Source organism: Stegostoma tigrinum, chromosome 39 (genome assembly GCF_030684315.1).
Source record: "Stegostoma tigrinum isolate sSteTig4 chromosome 39, sSteTig4.hap1, whole genome shotgun sequence".
NCBI classification, from domain to species: Eukaryota; Metazoa; Chordata; class Chondrichthyes; order Orectolobiformes; family Stegostomatidae; genus Stegostoma; species Stegostoma tigrinum.
Window position 1 is genome coordinate 10,452,772 of NC_081392.1, and position 18,716 is coordinate 10,471,487.

Sequence of the window (18,716 nt, forward strand, 5' to 3'; positions counted from 1 at the left end):
TTGGATGGGGACCAGTGATTCTTGGCGTTCACACGTGAGAACGTGTTTTTTTTCTCCCCCCCCCCACCCCGACTGCACAGTAACGTGTTTCCCTTTGTTCACTGTGAATGGATTTAACGTCCATTGTAAAGGCAAGCCCTCTAGACGCAGCACTTAAATGCCCTTGAGGACTGCAGACTGTAGGGGAACAATGGATATCATCTCAACTTCACTCCTATCTCTGCCCTCCCGCTGCCTAGACCCTCACCCCTGCCAGTTTGTTAGCCCCCCTCAGAGCCTGTCTATCCAACATACTCCTGGCTTTTTATCCTCTGGGACCATAAGCCTTGGAGACGGTGCGGAGTGCAGATGCTGGAACCCAGGGTCAATACATGTAGAGCTGGAAAAGCGTAGCCGATCAGATAGCATCCGAGGAGCAAGAAAGTCAAAGTTTCAGGCCAAAACCCTCCTTCAGAACTGGGGAGGGGTGTGGGGATAGCAGGGAGAGTAGGTGGATGCACGTAGGGGGTTATTGTGGTTGGTCAGTGGGACGGGTGGAGCGGATAGGTGAGTGAGAAGATGGACAGCGTTGAGAGTGGAGAGATTTTGAAGCTGGTAAATTCAATACTCAGGCCACTGGGCTGTAAGCCCCCAAGGTGAATTATGAAGCATTGTTCCTCCAGTTTACGTTTGGCCTCACTCTGATAGTGGAGGAGGCCAAGGATGGACACGTTACCAGGGGAATAGGAGGGGGAGTCAAAGTCGATGCCAACAGGTAGGTCAGGTTAGTTGGAGCGTGCAGAGCACGGATGGTCCGCAACCCCATCCCTGAGCCTGCTTTGGGGTCTCCCCAGTATAGAGGAGACAACGTCAGCAGCAGTGAATATAGATGATCAGCCCAGGTTCAGTGGAGAGTGCAGGAGGGCACACCACGAGCAGAGCCAGGCATACCTTTTTAAAAAAATCTCAACCTGGTGAAGCCAACAGACAGCACTCCGTGTCCCAAACAGCAAATAATAGACAGAGCTAAGTGATCCCACAAACAACATGCCAGACCCAAGCTATGCAGTTCTGCCATACGCAGTTGTGAACAGCGGTGGACGATTAAACAACTCGCTATTCTAGCAAGATTACTTAAGACTTGTGCCCCAGAACTCCCTGCTCCCCTAGCCCAGCTCTTCCAGTACAGTTACAACACTGGTATATACCCAACACTGCAGAATATTTTTGCTGCAAAAGTGTAGTGATGAATAAAATGTCTAAAACGACAACATCCCCCATTTTAGGAAAATGCAGTAAAATACAGGATTCCTCCAATTAACACATTGCACTGGGATGCCTCAATTCAGATGCAATCTGCATTTATTAAGAAACACACAAACTAAGAGGTTCTCTAAGTTACTGACCTCTCTGCACACACTGATAGACCTCAGACCGTAGTCTTTGCTCACTGTGCCTTAGCAGCATCTGCCCCAAGCTTTAGTGTCCCTCAACACGTAGTCCTGGCCCTTGGAATGTACCAGCCTACACTCAAGCAATGCCAACTCCTTGCTCTGGAACACCAAGTTTCAGGCAGACTACGGAGCCTCTTTCAACAGCCTGATAGCCCTCCAGGCGTAGTCGATGTTTGTCTCGGTGTGTGCCCCAGGGAGCAGAGTCCCATGCCAGGGAGCTGCTCGGGACAAACTTGGACAAAAACCACTGCACCTTACTGTTCTATGTTCTATATTTAAGCGACTCTTGGATAAGCACATGTGCGATAGTAAAATGTAGGGCATGCTGGTTCGTTTGATCTTAGAGTAGGATAATGGGTGGGCTCAACATCGTGGGCCAAAGGGCCTGTCCTGTGCTGTATGTTCTAACACTCTCCAGACTCCCTTTGTAAAGGCACATTCCAGGTCAGCAGCCACCTGCAGCTGCTCCCCAGCACAGTGTGCAGTGGTACAGACAGACTGGGCAATCTGTCCAGGGCGGGGGGGGGGTGCTTGGTGGGCAGCGTGTCCTTCTCGGCCCCAGCAACACTGTCTCCGGTGCTATGGAGCATCCAGTGCAGAGGACTGATCCCCAAGTACCATAGCCCTATCCCTCGTGGATCTGTTAGTACAGAGAAACGCCACAGCTCTGCCAGGCAGTGGGCAGTACCTTGTGTAGTGTGGAGGTCGCGTGAGTGAGGGGAATGGAGACAGCTGGGTGCATGTCCGCGATCGGGGTGATTTGCTGGGTGGGCTGGCAGAGTTTGTGTGCGTCTCTGTGTGCCAGTATATGTCCGAGTCCACATGTGCCCATGTCTGTGTGAGAGGGCAGTTTCGTCTGGCCATCAGCCCGGAGTTGAACAGACAACACGCTCTGTGCCCCCGTTCACCCTGCCGTCCACCCCAGGGGCTAATGGGGGTGACGTGGCATCAAAGTGCCCACAGAGCCTGCCTCCCTACCCTCTCCTGAGGTGACAGATCCCGGAGCAGGGACAGATGGGCAGGGGGCAGTTAGCATAGGGAGCTCCCCTGGTGCTGGTTAATTAAAACATGGACCTCCTGGTGCTACCAATTTCTGAGTGAAGCAGCACCTGCTGCTAGGCCTTGGGTGTAATTCACTCTCTGCTCACCACCCCCCCCCTCCAACGCCACTCCGTGTTTGATATACCCCCTCAGAGGGTGGTCAGTCCGCAGCGATAGGCTGAGACGGAGCGCAGGATTTTAATTGCTGACCTTGTTTTAACATTTCCTCACAGCAGGGGAAAGGACCACTTTCCAGCTGTTTCTGCCAACCCCAACCCCACCACGGGGGCCCGGGTACACGTCAGTCAACCCAAACTCAGGCACAGAGAGGTTGACTGTGTGAGGAATCACAGCCTCAGCTCGCCGGATCTTTACAACAGTTAGGGGTCACCGGTGGATAAGTAACACCTCTACATTTCCCCGTTCCCCTGTTCTTTCACACCACTCCCGCTGTGTGTCAATTTGTTTCTCTCCAAATGCCCCACCCTGAACCCCCCGCCCTCTCCCCCCCCCCCCCCAACCCTCCCATCTCCGTGTGTGTTCTCCCCAGTCATTCTCAGCGTGTGCGACCAAATTGCGTGCACGCTGGAGCAAATGGCTGGCACTATCCCGATGGGCTGAACAGCCTCCTTCAGTCTCATGAACCCTGCCCCCCCCCTCCCCCACCCCACCGCCTTCCCTGCGACAGCCTGCCAGCTGAGCTTCTGCTCCCTGACCCGGCTGGGCCAAAGAGAAAGCCCTTCCAAGTCTTGGGAATCCGCAGGATGCCAAGACCAGCCTTGGTTAAGATAATATTTTCACTCACGCCCCCTGCGACCATCCGCACAATGGGATCGGGGGTGGGAGGAACGTGGGTGTGAGATTTGCAAAATGCCACTGAAGTTCATTTGTGAAAAGAAGGCCTCGAGTGAAATCCTTGTGTCTGCCTGGAGTGTAGTTTGGGAGCTGGGCTGTAGTCTGGCACATCAATAAAGCCAGCGTTGTCTTCATCAGCAAACTGCTCTGACTGCAGTGAACCTGCATTCCTCTAGCACCTACCCCAGCCTGCAGAGGTTTCCAAAGTGCCTCATGGCCTGTGTGAAGCATTTTTTGTTTTTGGAGCATGGTCGCCATTGTGACATGGGGCGCTGCAGTTAACCCAGGCACAGCAAGCTCCCAGAACAGCATTGTATATCACCGCCTCAGATCCAGACGCTGGGGACCACCTGAGGGGGCAGGTGAGGTGCCTTCATTTGATGTCTGTTCAGTCTCTGACAGGGGCTACCTGCCCCTCGTGGAGGGTTGGCAGCGGGTATTGCCCCTCAGACTCTTTCCCAGCAAAAAACATTTGATTTTTTTGTTGATATGTAAATAGAATTCTCACCCTTGTTTTCCATCTCCAAGCCCACACTCTGGCCTTGCCTCCTCCCTCCCTCTGTAACCTCCACCAGAGCCACAACCCTCCATGATCCTCTCATTCTGGCCTCTAGCACCTCCTGGATACTTCTACCACCGTGGTTAGCGGCCCTGCCTTCTGCTGCCTGCTTCCCAAATTCTGGAATTTCCTCTCTTGAACCCCTTCACCTCACTGCTTCTTAAAACCCACCTCACTTCGAGGTTGTTGACTTTCTTGCCGAGCTGGCTTGTTCTCATTTAGACGTTTTGTTGCCGGGTAACATCATCACTGGAGTCTCCAGTGTAGCGATGTTATTCTACTCCGCTCGGAATTTATACTGTCCGGCCCGTTATGGTGAGTATTGTCATTTCTGGTTTCGATCTGTAAGGGTTTGTATATGGGGTCCAATTCTATGTTTGTTGATTGCATTATGGGTGGAGAACTATGCCTCTAGGAATTCCTGTGCGTGTCTATGTTTGGCTTGGGTTACTATGGTTACCTTGTCCCAGTTAAACTGATGGCCTTCACTGTCCGAGTGTACAGATATTAGGGAGAGTTTATCGTGTTGTTTTGCTGTGAGCTGATGTTCGTGTATTCTGATGGCCAGTTTCCTTTGTCTGTCCGATGTAATGTTTGTGGCACTCGTGGCCTGGTATGTTGGGAACCACGTGGGTTCTGCATGGTGTGGGAGTGGGGTCTTTAATCCTAGTTAGTGTTTGTTGTAGAGTGGCTGTCGCCTTGTGGACCCACCGCGGTTCCTCGTGGTCTTAGGAGTCCAGTTGTCAGTGCTGATATGTTGCTGACGTAGGGCAATGTGGCCAGTGTGTTAGGGCTTACTGTGTCCTCCTGTTGTTGTCTGCTTAATGGGCATCCCTTCATATGCAGGTGCCTACTAAACAAACTTTCCCTAATAACAGGGTTATTAGGGAAATGCAGGTTGGTGTTGAGACCATTTTCTCCCTGCTTCCCCCCACCCCCCTCCCAACCGCAGTGTGGGGAGGATTGAAAACAGTGGCAAAAGGGGGCTTCAACGTTTAAATTTAAACATAGACCATTTGGTGGGGGGGTGGTGGGTGGTGGATGATGGAAATCTCATGGAAGTTTTAAATGACATGCCAAGAGGCCCTTTGGTCCATTCTGTCTGTGCTAGAAGTAAACCATCCATCTCTTCGAATCCCATTTTCCAGCCCTTGGCCTAGAATTCTCTTACCTTCTCCCCTCCCAACAAAACCTGTTAGAGACTTGAGACTGAAGGATCTCATTTTGTTGCTAAATAATGTTGGCAGGTAAGAGAGGGAGGGTGAGCACTGGTATGTGTTAAATCCAATAATCGATTTGCCAGGCTTGAGGGGCTGAATGGCCTCTTCTCCCTAACTGTCTGAAGGGAACCAAAGCTCAGTCTTTGGTGCGGTGCCTGAACAGGCCACTTGACAACAGCAACTCAAGTTTTTTGTAGCGCCTCCTTTTTGTTCTTCCATGGGGATGTGGGCACAGCTGGCAATGCTGTGGCCTGTCCCCGGTTGCCCCTTGAACTGAGTGGCATGCTTTGGAGAGCGGTTCAGATTTGACGATTGATGCTGTGGGCACAGAGCCAGGTGTAGGCCAGACTGAGTAAGGATGGTACATTTCCCTCCCTAAAGGGGCACTAGTGAGCTGGTTGCATTTGTAATAACCAGGATCGGTAGTTGCTAAGGTACTGTCACTAATGAGAGCTGCAGAAAGGATTGCAAATTGGGACAGCTGCATGACGTTATGGAGTTATAGAGCGTGGAACCAGACCCTTTTTGGACCAATATGTCCATGCTGACTTGATATCCTAAATTAACCTGGTCCCTTTTTCCAGCATTTGGCCCATATCCCTCTTAAACCCTTCCTATTCCTATCCCCATCCATATTTATTGTAATTGTACCAGCCTCCTCCACTTCCTCTGGCAGTTCGTTCCATACACGCACCACCCTCTGTGTGGGAAAAAGTTGCCCCTCAGGTCCCTTTTTTAAATCTTTCCCCTCACACCTTAATCCTACGCCCCTCTAGTTTTCGACTCCCCCACCCTGGGGAAAGGACCTCAGCAACTCACCCTATCCATGCCCCTCATGATTTTTATAGACCACAAATGACTGTTTTCTCCAGTGTCTAATTGGTTTTAATTTGTCGCATGGGACTGGATGTCTGGGTCAGACACTCACTCTCAGAGGACATGGCAGGGGAAAGCTGATTGAAGTGGTTACTGTAAGTCTGAACGAGGAGCCCACGCTCGGGCAGGGGGAAAGTATTGTTATGGGCTAGCATTTGGATGAAGAATGGTCTTGGAGGTGAGCACAATCCAGTGGTATTTCCATGGACCAGCCACATAAACACAGTGACCTGTTTTTGTAGCCAGAGGTGATAGGAACACTGCAGTGAGTAACTCACCACCTGATTTCCCCAAAGCCTGTCCACCATCTACAAGGCACAAGTCAGGAGTGTGAGGGAATACTCCCCACTTGACAGGATGGGGGCAGCTCCAACAACATTCAAGAACCTCAACACCATCCAGGACAAAGCAGCCCCCACTTGATTGGCACCACATCACAAACATCCGCGCTCAGTAACAGCCGTGTGTACCATTTCCAAGATGCTCTGCAGAAGTTCACCGAAGATCCTCAGACACCACCTTCCAAACCCATGACCACTTCCATGCAGAAGGATAAAGGCAGCACATACATGGGAACACCATCCCCCTGCAAGTTCCCCTCCAACCCGCTCCCCACCCTGACTTGGAAAATATCGCCGTTCCTTTGCTGTCACTGGGTCAAAATCCTGGAATTCCCTCCCTAACAGTTTGTAACATTTAAAAGATATTTGGATAAGTAGGTGAATAAGGGGGAGCTGATGGCATAGCACCATTTGCACTGAACTGTTAATCCAGATGATGTTCTGGGGACCTGGGTTTGAATCCCGCCACAGGAGATGGTGGAATTTGAATTCAATAAATATCTGGAATTAGTAATCTGATGAGGACTGTGAGTCCACTGTCGATTTTGTCAGGAAAATCCCTGCTAGTTCACTAATGACTTTTTAGGCAAGGAAACTGCCATCCCTTACCTGGCCTGGCCTACACGTGACTCCAGACCCACAGTAGTATGGTTGACTCTTGACTGCCCTCTGGGCACTTAGGGATGGGCAATAAATGCTGCCTAGCCTGTGATGCCCCCATCCCATGAATGAGTAAAGGGGAAATAGAGAGGTTTGGAGGGATATGGGCCAAGTGCATGCAGGCGGGACTAGTATAATTTGGGATTATGGTAGGCATGGTCTGGTTGGGCCGAAGGGTCTGTTTCCATGCTGTATGACTCTGTGTAAGGGCGTTGTGGGTCACCCCACAGCAGGAAGACTACTGTGGGTTCAAGAAGGCAGCTCACCACCACCTTATTAGGAATAGGCAATAAAGGGACATTAGGAATGAGCAATAAATACCAGCCTCACTGGCTCTGTAAATGAAGAATTCTTTTTTTAATATTGTACTTGACTGGAGCATATAAACACCAGCCTGAACTGACTGGGCCGAATGGCCTGATTCACTTCCATTTGTCCCATATATTCGAGCACTAAAATCAAAGGGAGGAGAAGTGGTGGGGTACCAACAGGAAGGAAATTTTGAAAGATTGAGGCTGGAGTTTTCCTGAGGAGAAGACCCCAGTAACCATATCGGACATATCGGGGGGGCGCTGAGGGGACAGGGCTGTGCAGGAAAGATTTGAGAAGAAGTTTCAGGCCTATAGGGGTGTGTGGAATAACAACCGGGGTCCAATTGAACAGCTGTTTCAAAGGGTCTGCACCAACACAGTGAGCTGAATGGCCTGCAGCTGCCATGTCTGGGCCACGTGGAAAATAAGGATAGGCCGGTCCTTGGCTCTGTAGTCGACAGCCTGCTGGGTTTGAAGACTGACCTCTGAGTGAGAAAGCCAGAGGCCTATTGGTATCCATGGCGACACAGCCTCCTCCTAGGCCTCAGGCCAGTCCCAGGATGTTGCATATTTGATATTCTTGTAGAGTATTATTCGTGTGTGGAATGAACTAATAAAGAGGTGAACGTGGGTAAAGTTAGAACATTTAAAAATCATTTGGATAAGTACATGAATAAGAAATGTTTGGAGGGGTATGGGACATGTTCAGTTTGGATTATGGTCGGCACTGAGTGGCTGGTTTCTGTGCTGTAGGAATCTCTAAAAGAAGAAAATATCTTCCTCCTATGTAATGTACACAGTACATTGCAAAGTGAGTTCCATTCAGTAAAGGACATAATTTTGTGTAGTCTCTGTTGTAATGTGATGTGGAAATCAAATTGTGCACATCAAGCAGTACTTTGGTCTCCGGTGTGAAATATGTATTTTCCTCTTCCTTTACAGAAGAAGGCGAATTTTTCCTGAAGGTTTTGATCCCTAGTTATGCTGCAGGATCTATAATTGGAAAAGGAGGCCAAACGATTGTCCAGCTCCAGAAGGAGACCAGTGCCACAATCAAACTCTCCAAGTCCAAAGACTTCTACCCAGGTGAATGTCCAACTGTCTATGCCTGCTCGTGGGAGGCTGTGCATGAAGGTCTAGGCTTCTGTGCCATCAGGGCCAGACATGGACCAGCTGCTTTTGTTGCCGTGGTCTGAAGGGAGTGTGTGTATGTGTGGTTTCAGTGTAATTGGTGTTTACTGTTTTTTAAATGGCCTCCATTCACCACAAGCCTTCTCTTATTTCTTTAGAGGCAGGTAAAATGACAACATATGGGGTTCCTACAGTGTGGAGGCAGGCCATTTGGCCCATTGAGTCCGCACTGTAATAATCCTATCCCCACAACCCTGCATTTCCGATGGCTAATGCACCCACCCTGCACATCCCTAGGAACTATGGGTAATTTCTCATGGCTAATCTACCTAGCCATTTGGGGATCTACATCAACAAGAAGGGTTCACAGGGATATGGGTCAACACAAGCAAATGGGATTAGTTCAGTTTAGGATATCTGGCAGCATGGACGAGTTAGGCTGAAGGGCTGGTTTCTGTGGTCTATGACTCTATTGAGTTGTAGAGAATTACAGCGCAGAAAGGGGGAAAACTGGCCCATTTCATCCCTGTGAAGTCCCTGAATACTCTACTCTCTAATCCTGTTTTCTACTGTTTGACCTTTTTGTATTTTTATGGCCCTTTTTAATTGCTTATCTAAATAGCTCTTAAATGCAATGAGTGTTCCTGCCTGTATCACCCATACAGGCAGAGAGTTCCAGATTCCCACTCGATGAACACGAATTCCGCGGTTCTCCTTTCCCCCCACCCCCAGGTTATTGGCGCCTCTCTTACACGGTTTATTCCTATTAATCCTGTTGACCCCCACAAGCAGATTTCTACCCCCACCACCTGAACCCCTGTGCTCCAAGGAAAGCAGCCCCTGTCAATCTAGTCCCTCCTTCATAGTGGGGTTGCTCCAGCCCTTGCATTGCTGTTGCCTCCTCCAGCCCCTACACCAGTGAAACTCCTCAATATCCCGCTCTCTAATGCGGTCACGCCCTTCCTACAGGATGGTGATTTTGTGACAAAATTACAGGAGTTGAATGGATTTGAGACAGAGGTACAATGAGGGCCATTTGTTCAATCTGCTTCAATACGATCTTCCCGGGAACTCCTGGGTTTTGAGCTGTTTGCTTGGGGGAGGGGAACCTTGATTCTGTCTTCCCTTGTGATCCCAGACTTGGGAACTCTCCCAATGGGAATAATTTCAGTTGACAGGATGGAAATGGAGCAGATGCTGTCCAGAGCAGCCAGTCTCTCCCTACCTCAGCTGGAACATTTGTGGGGAGGCTGTCACACAGCGCCAAGGGCCTAGGTTCGATTCCACCCTCGGGCAACTGTCTATGTGAAGCTAGTACGTTCTCCTTGTGTCTGCGTGGGTTTCCTCTGGGTGCTCCGGTTTCCTCCCACAACCCAAAGGTTTGCGGGTTAGGGTGGATTGGCTGTGGGGAAATTGTCCAGTGCCCAGGGATGTGCAGGCTATATAGATGAGTCATGAGAAATGCAGGGTTACAGGGATAGAGTAGGGGGCTAGGTCTGTTTGGATGGCTCTTTGGAGGGTCAGTGTGAACTCATTGCGCTGAATGGCTTGCTTCCACATTGTAGGGCTTCTATGATTTGCCCCTAACCTGTTGATCCCAGCACTTGTCATCTCAGTGACTACGTCCCAATCCCTGGATAAACTCAAACTTGTTTCTTGAATTCATGTCTGTTGCATCTTCTCGAGCCCTGGGCCCATCTTTAAGATGGAGATAGACAAAAGCCACTTGATTTCCCATCTGTGTTCACCCTGACCATTGATACTGTCCTCCTCCACCCCTCCCCCACCGTGCCTCTGTTGTGGGAACCCTGCCCCGTTTCAGTTTCTCTCTGCAAATGGGATTTTTAATGAGTCCAAATTAAATCTTTCTTTCTGTTCCCAGTCAAAAACCTGAACATAGCTTCAAATTCATCTTTCAATGCCCAGGATTGTCTTTTTCGTCTTTGCTGTGTCCCTGTATCCACAATGCCAGATGCAAGCAGGAGGCTTGCCGGCATTGTCTGATTAAATCATTGCCTCTCGGGCAGCAGTGTCAATCTGGATCCAAGCAACTTTGGCCATGATCGAATGGCGGAGCAGACTCAGTGGGCTGAGTGGCCTAATTCTGCTCCTATATCTTACGGTCAGTGAGCTGTAAAGTTTATTAACTACTCAGTCTTACAGCTCCTTCCACAAGCCAGTCCTACTCTCTTTTTTTCCCCTTTAGATCTACCAGATGCCGAATGAATCAATTAACACCAATCACCCCATTTAACTGCCAACAAATCTAATAATTCCTGTAGAGCTCATTTTTTTTTCTCCTAATTCAACACAATGCTCCCAGCTTGTTTCATTAAAGCTACGTTCTGTAAGACCATCATTCGTAAGAACAGAACCAGGCCATTCAGCCCGTTGAGTCCTCTATCATTCAATGAGATCATGTCTGATCTGATTATTTCTTCACTCCACTCTGCTGCATCTTCCCCACGACGTTGGATTTTTCTTGGATATACTTAACGACCCCCAGCCCTCCTGTGTGCTAAAGAATTCCACAGATTCACTTCCCTTCCGAGAGATGAAATTCCTTCTTGTCTCTGCCTTTACGTGCGTGACCCCCGTTCGGAAATTTCACCCTCTTTCCCCCTAGACTCTTCCCATGAGGGGAAACCACCCCGCTCCTGTCAAGCCCCCTAGGAATCTTAGATATTTCATTAAGTCTGCCTTGCTAAATTCCAAAGAGTAAGGTGCGTAGTGTGTTGGAGGGCTGAATGGCATAGACAGCAGTGCCTTTAAACTCTGGACCAGGTTCACATCTCACCTCAGGAATTGATGGAAAAGGTCGGGGGCGGGGGCGTGCGGTGGAGTGGCTGGTCAGATTGATTGTCATCCCGTAAATTGTTTGAATGCGTCAATTGCAGACTGTAAGAGTTGGGAAAGTTTTTCAGCCGTAAGTGTGTGGTGGCTGCAGTTAACAGACTCGTTGCTAAAATGTGCTTGTCCTGGGAGAGGCAGAAGTACAGAGACACACTCTCGCTGCAGCAAGCCAGCTGGGTATGAGAGTCTGGCCTGTTAAAATTTTCCGAAAATTTTAACTCTTAACTGATGAAAGCCATCCCTTGAGTCAAGGATATCAGGAGAGGCGAGCAGCTGTGGAATTGTGAAGCTTGCTTTTGCACTCTGTTACTTGAGGCATTGAATCTTTGCCAGGCCTCTGGTGGAAATCCGTAACTCGGGTTTTGCCGAGGAAGTGTTCCGAGCGTACCTTAAACGTGCAGTCGTGTTAACGAGGTGATGTAAGGTCCAAGCCGTTGCTAATTTGACACCAGATTTTATTTTTTTTGCTGGCAGACTTGGCTGCAGGATATTTGGACAAGGGTAGAAATTGTTTTTACCCCTCCCTGAAAGGCTGTTGTGTTGTGGTGGTCATGCCCCCATCTATGAGCTAGATTTAGCTGGATTCAAGCCTCTCCCGCTCCAGAGGTGTTTCAAAGAAACATCGTGGCAGGTTGCATGGTATTGGTGAGATATGGGCAAGGCCATTGTGTATTTTGTGATGTTTTTCTGCTGAAGAGGGAGCTTTACTGTGTCTAACCCCGTGTTGTTCCTGTCCTCGGAGTGTTTGATGGGGAGCAATGTAGGGGGAGCAATGTAGAGAGAGCTTTGCTCTGTATCTAACCCTGTGCTGGGAGTGTTTGATGATATAAATGAGAATGTTCTTCACTTGCGACAATAGCAGCTTTTGTTTTGATGAGCTAAAACGATTTGTTGAGCTTTCTAATACATTTCTTCTGTTCATTGATGGGACGTGGGAGTCGCTGACTCTGTATCTGAACTGCTGCAGCCGATGGCTGTGGGTAGACCTAGTGTTGTTAGGGAAGGAATTCCAGGATTTTGACCCAACCACAGTGAGGGAACAGTGATATGTTTTGAAGTCGCGGTGGTGTTTGGCTTGGAGGGCAACTTGCAGAAGCTGGTGTTCCCATGTATCTGCTGCCCTTGTCCTTCTAGACGGAAATGGTCATGGATTTGGAGGGTGCTGTCTGAGGATCTTTGGTGAGTTGCTGCAGTACATCTTGAGAGGTTTTGACTGCCATTCCTTTTCATTATTTAATGTGACTGAAACCAACAAAATGAAATTTACAAAATAAAATTTGCATTTGTATGTCACCTTTCGTGACCACCAGGGACCATGACGTCTGTTAGGGTCAATGCAGTACCTTCTGACATATGGCCACAGTTGTGACATCCCGAACATAGCAGCCCCTTACATACACAGCGAGCCCTCATAAACAGCCATATGATAATGACCAACTAACCTGTGTTTCCTTGAGTGTTGTTGGTTGTGATAAACATTGTCTGGGCCACTAAAGGCAACATCTGTGTTCTTCGAAATGCTGATGTAAGTTCTTCCTCATTAGGCCTGTGTTTTATCTGAGCACAGCACTGTCGACGTTGTAGCGCTCCATTTGTACTGCACTGGTTTCTCAGCCCAGACTCGGTGGCTCAGTGGTTAGCACTGCTGCATCTCAGCAGTGAGGGACCCAGGTTCGATTCCGCTCTCTGTGATGAGTTTACACATTCTTCCTGTGGATTCTTTGTGTGGGTTTCCATTGGGTGCTCCATTTTTCTCCCGCAGTCTGAGGATTTGCAGGTTAGGGTGGATTGGCCCTGCTAAATTGCCCCCATAGTGTCCAGGGATGTGCTGGTTTACTGGGCTAGCCATGGGGAAATGCAGGGTTACAGGGATAAGGCAGGGTAGGGGTGTCGGTCTGTGTGGGATCCTCTTCAGAGAGTCAATGTGAACTTGTTGGGCCAAATGGTCTCTTTCTTCACTGTGTGGGGATTCTGAGATTAGTCAAGCTGCATGCACATGCGCACATACATGCTCTCTCCATCCCACATATGTACACTTGCACGCGTGCGCACACACACAAACTCCCTCCATGTGTATAGACACATGCACACGCATACGCTCCCTGCCATGTATGAAGACGCACGTGCGCACACATACATACACTCCCTCCCACATACATAGACCCACGCACACGTACACTCTCCCTCCCACGTATAGAGACACGCGCACACCCAAGTTGGTGCAGTGGTAGACCATTTGACTCTTTCAGTCTGATCCTCCATTCAGTACAATCGTAGTTGATACGATAGTGACCAGAATTTGGCTTTCCTGTCTCCCTCCAATACCTCAATCGCCCAGAATCTATTCACCTCCTCTTTTAAAAGCCGAAGCCCCATCTTCACCCCTCTGTGTGGGATGAGGTGCCTAAAATCTCACGACCCCCAGAGAGAAGTTCTCCCCAGCTCCCTCTTAAGTGGGGAGTGCCCTTATCATTAGCCGGTGACCTCTCGTTCCTTTATCTAACACAAAGGGAAAACACAATTTCATGGTTGAATCTATCTAGGCCCCTCAGGGTCTTTTCTGCTCTACTTGTGTTTAGAGGCAAAACTGTTAGCTGTTGAACCACTTCACTACAGCGTTCAGTTGTGTTGCTGCTGTTGACGTAGGGACCCTGTACCTGGTGGGTATCCTTTTACATAAGTGTTGGCTCATGATAAAACAGTCATTGGAGAGAAGTGGATTTTGTGCACGGAATGGGAAATTGGACTGAAACATTTGATCGTTGAAGTGGTTGTCATTGAACGAATGATAATTTGTTGTCACTTGGACTCTACAATGGGCAATTGTGCAAAATGCAGTGAAAATCTTCAACAGTATCAGAGCTAAGGAGGATTTTTCAGTGAGCAGAGAGGTGGAGGTTTTGAAGATTTTTTTTACCTTGCATGTTCCTGTGTGAATCTGTGCTGTTTAACATGATTCCCTGCTACGAGCCTGCTTGAGTGGTGGCTGTTAATATCAGATTATGCTAATGAACGTATTTATTCCCAGTTAAAATGAGATCTGCACAGTAACTTGTATTCAGTACAGTTCATAAGTTGGACACGCTGAAAGTCTACAATGGATCTTGTTGTATTCAGAACTCAGAGGCCATTCAGCCTGACTGCTTCCTGTTGGTTATGCTCAACACTGAATTTAACATTACAAGTATAAGTATTTCTTTCTTCCCCCTTTGTGTCTATCTGGCCTCCCCTTTAAATGTCTCTTTCTGCTATTTACCCTTAACCACTCCCTATAGCCAGCCCCAACTCTCTGGGAGCGACGCTTCCCTTGATTTCCTGATTCAGTTCATTAGCAACTTCCTTACACTTGTCTCTCATTTTGACTTCTCCCTCAACATGTGCACACATGCAAATGCTCCTCACGTGTAGGCCAGACCAGGTAAGGATGGCAGATTACACAGAAACGTAGAAAAGAGGACAATCCAACACCTTGGGCCTGTTCTGCCATTTAATAAGATTATGTTCTGATTTGGGTATTGAATTCCATGTTCCCACCAAAACCTGAGCAGCCCCATCTGACAAAAATCTGTCTATCTCCACTTTAAAATATATTCAGCGACTGCCTAGTCCCCCCACTAGCCCTGCCAATGGTAGCCAGCGACACAAGCAGGCAGATGGCCCCTGGATTTAGCACCGTGCCTGTAAAGAGGCACCTCTGGCAGGGTAGGACTCACTTGGTGCTGCACTGGGACAGGACTCAAACAGAGGAATCCTGTGGCTCTTACCCACAGCTGAACCTCTGATAGACATCAGTTCTGTCCATGAGAATAGTAACCTTGCAGGAAGATCACCCAGACTGACTCTGGCTCTTTGTCTAATATGTGCTCCCCTAACAAAGAGGCTGTTGGCATTTGGTCCCACTAGGTAAAAGCACTGACCCTGTGCTGTAGGTAGGTGCGTGTGAGAGAGGGGTGGGGGAGTGTGCACGTGTGGGAGAGAGAGAGAGAGAGAGCGAGCGGGGGGTGCGTGTGCGCACAATGGGATTTGAACCCACGACACTGAGAGCTGGACCATAGTGAGATATCACGGTGTTGGGGGTGGGGGGGAAGATCCAGTAGGAGGTGCCATCTGGGAGCTGAGGTCACTTGGCAGTGCGAGCCCTGCTCCTCACCCTCCAACCAGCCGGCCTGAGGTCCTCTCCACCCTCGTCTGATCCCTGCAATGGTCGGGCTTGTCTCATGAGGTTAAGGTTGGGCCTGTACCCATTGGCATTGATCTTATCAAGACCCTGAGGGGGCAGTCCTTGTCGGATGCTGTGAAATTCCCTCCTGGGAGAGACTAGGAGGAGGAGCATAATGTGGGAGATGCCCTGATGAGAAACTAAAGATGGGGACGTGAAGAATTGCCTTGTCTTGGTGAGAGTCTCTAGCCCAGAGGGCAGTGGGGGTCGGTGTCATTGGGGTATAACTGAAGGCTGAGGAGGGTGGAGCCTCAAGAGATTCGATGGTCATTGGGGGCAGAGTGGAGGTGGCAATGGGATCTTCTCGAATGGTGGCGCTAGTTCAAGGGATGAGATCATTCCGCCCCGTTCCTAACGCCTCGAGCCGCTTCCTTAGCGTGAAACAGAGAGAGGGCTGTAGCCTTGAGAGGAGACTGAGACCGGGGGGAGGTTACATATTCCCCCTTGTCAGATTGTCAGCTGGATTGCCAAACAAGAATAATGTTCCTTCAGGAGTGTGAGGGCTTTTCTCTTCTCTTGCAAATTACTCATTGAGGGAGTTAACGGTATCGAACTTAACCAGGGGGTGGCAGCTAATGTGCACGTATGGTAAGCAACCAACCTTTTCTAATCTGCGCTCCTCCTCCTCCTCCTCCTTCTGCCCTCCCTCCTCCTCCTTCCCCGCTCCCCCCCCTCTTCCACCCCATCCATCCCTCCCTTCTTCCCCCTCTTGCCCTCTTCTTTGAAGATCCCAGCGAGGAGATTTGTTGCAAAAGAAATGAATTGTGGCAGGTGAAAGGGATAATGAGTTGGTTTGGGTGAGGCTACCCACCGCCCCCCCCCCCCCCCCCGTTGCGGAAAGCCCCAGAAGGTTTGGGAGACCATCATCCCTGACCCCACCCACACTCTGCTGGAGCTGGTGCCCGTTCTGATGGTCCTCGTGTGGCAACAAGCATCTGGACTGTCTCCCGTCAAGAATCTCAAAGCCGACCTCTGACCTTGCACACCCTCCCCCTACTTGGAGGACAGTTTGGGTGGGGAGGAGAATGTGGGCAGAGTTGTTGTAGTATTGTAGTAGTCGGGGTGTCATGAAGGATGAGGGTAAAGGGGCCACTTTTTTTTTCTTAAACCCCCCAAAACTACGAGCAGGGGACTTTATTAACATGATGTGGGATGTTTTTGTTGGGGGGAGTGAATATTTGTGGGGGTGGGACATGGCGGGAGTGGGGGAATGTGTGAGGGAGACCCTGTGTCCACCTTGTCCACCGTTGACATAATTGCCACTCCTTCAGCCCCCTCCCCATGAGGAAGGAGGGTGGCAAAGGTCATGATATAAGGTGCACAGTCCCACCTGGTACAGGCAAAGAGTCTTTGAATCACAGTGATGTCCGAAGAGGGCACAGTGCCATGGGTGGGAGGCTCTCAGAGTTGGGGTGGCCATTGCCCCTGGTAGCTCTTGGATGAGCAATTTGATTCCAGGATCGGAGCTAGTCTTGATGTAACGGTGATCCAATTTCCCCTGTTTCCCAGGATACTCTTGCTCCCTACGGAGTGCCGAGGTCAGAACTGCTGGAGATTGAGTGTGATCCCTGTTGTCTGGAGCGGGGGGATCACCAATGTGCTTGCTGGAGGAGGGCCTCACAGGCTGAGCCCAGCGTTTTACTACCTGACCCTAAATGCCCCTCGAGGGTTCAAGGGAGCGACCTTCCATGGGGTGTGGGGGACGTTGCTGTTCCTGGTGAAACTCACTCACTCGCAGCTTTGCCATCAGCCCAGCCCCTCACTCCCTGAATTTAACCATTTCCCTCCTGGTTGCGGGGAGGCCTACTGACATCATTAACTTACTCTGGGGGCAGGGGGTGGTGAGATAGTGGTTGTCTGTGTGTCGTAAGTTGCTTCATTGCCTTTTGTGAAGCTGTGATTGGAGGATGAGACACTGCAATGTTCAGCGAGCGCGTGTGTGTACATACAGGCACACATATATACAGGCATGCACAGGGTGTGTGTGTGTGTGTGTGGACATGCGCAGGTGTGTGTTTGTGTGTCTGGGGGTAAGCGCTACAGGATAAGGGTACAGGATGCTGGTTAGCGGTGATAAGACTTGCTCTCTGCTCCATTCGTGTTGCTGCCTGCAATGTACACAGCTGCTCTGTGTAACACTGACTTGTCTGAGTCCATCAGCAGCCCAGCTGTTCTCTCCAAACTGTTCCAGCTGAACATCACATGGGCCATAACCTCACAGCACCCCTAGTCCGGGTCCCCTGGTCCCTGCCCGCTTCCCTTCATTCTGCCGTGGGGGATGCTGGCGGGGAGGCGGGGGGTCAGTGGTATGCACGGTGATGGGGAGAGCGACAGAGAGATGTATTTAGGACAGCGCTTTCGCTAAGAATTAAGCAAATTACAAAATGGGGGAACGGGGTCGTGTTCCAGACTCCACCTTCGTCTCCTACATGGTTTATTTGAAACAGCAACCCTCCAAACAAATGAGTTTCTGTGCCCCTGTACCTCTCTCTGTCTGCGTGTGTGTCCCTGCCCCTCCCTGTCCCCACACCCCTTCATGCCCCTGCTCCTCCCTGTCTCCTCCCCCCCCCCCCCCCGCACTCTCTCGTCCACTCGCCTGTGTCCCTGTACCTCCCCTCTGTCCACATGCCTATGTGTACCAGTCCCCACACCCCTGCATGCCCCTGCTCCTCCCTCTCCCCCTCCCCCCCGCTTGCCTGTGCCCGTGCCCCTGCCCCTCCCCCTTCCTGTTCACCCCACAGCACAGCCCTCTACACCTGATGCCCCTGCCCCTCTAACACCAATGCTACTCCCAGACTATTTTGGTAGATTCCTGTTTTGTTCGATGCATGTTGCTCTCCCTCAGCAACACAGCTAGAGCCAGGTCACCATTACCCTGTGGATTGTGCCAGTCACAAGCAGCCTCCTGGTGGGCACTGCACTCTGTCACTCCTGTTTCTGATACCATCATCAAGCTCCAGGCACTGACCACTGAAATCTCATAAAACACCACACAGCAGAGGGAATCCCTGGCTAGAATTAAATGTATCTCCCAAGCTGAGTTACAGCAAGCTCTTGTTGGCAAAGGATCTCAGGCAGTTTACTGAGTTGGACTGGGATGTTCAAAAGCAAATTTACACGCTCTCGTGCTTGCGTTCTCTCGCACTCGTGCTCGCACACGCTCATGCTCACATCCACAGCCTCCCCCCACCCCTCGCACACACCCTCTCACATGCCC

The 18,716-nt window shown here is 50.1% G+C and overlaps 1 protein-coding gene across 2 annotated transcripts in view; it reads left to right on the top strand.

Moving 5' to 3' along the window:
• The window catches only part of LOC125447820 (RNA-binding protein Nova-1-like), a 194,869-nt gene that overhangs the window by 25,105 nt on the left and 151,048 nt on the right, over positions 1 to 18,716 (top strand). For both annotated transcript variants that reach the window (XM_048522572.2, XM_048522574.2), the window contains exon 2: positions 8,239 to 8,382. In XM_048522572.2, coding sequence (XP_048378529.1) covers positions 8,239 to 8,382 — 144 coding nt within the window. The remainder of the gene's footprint in view (positions 1 to 8,238; positions 8,383 to 18,716) is intronic.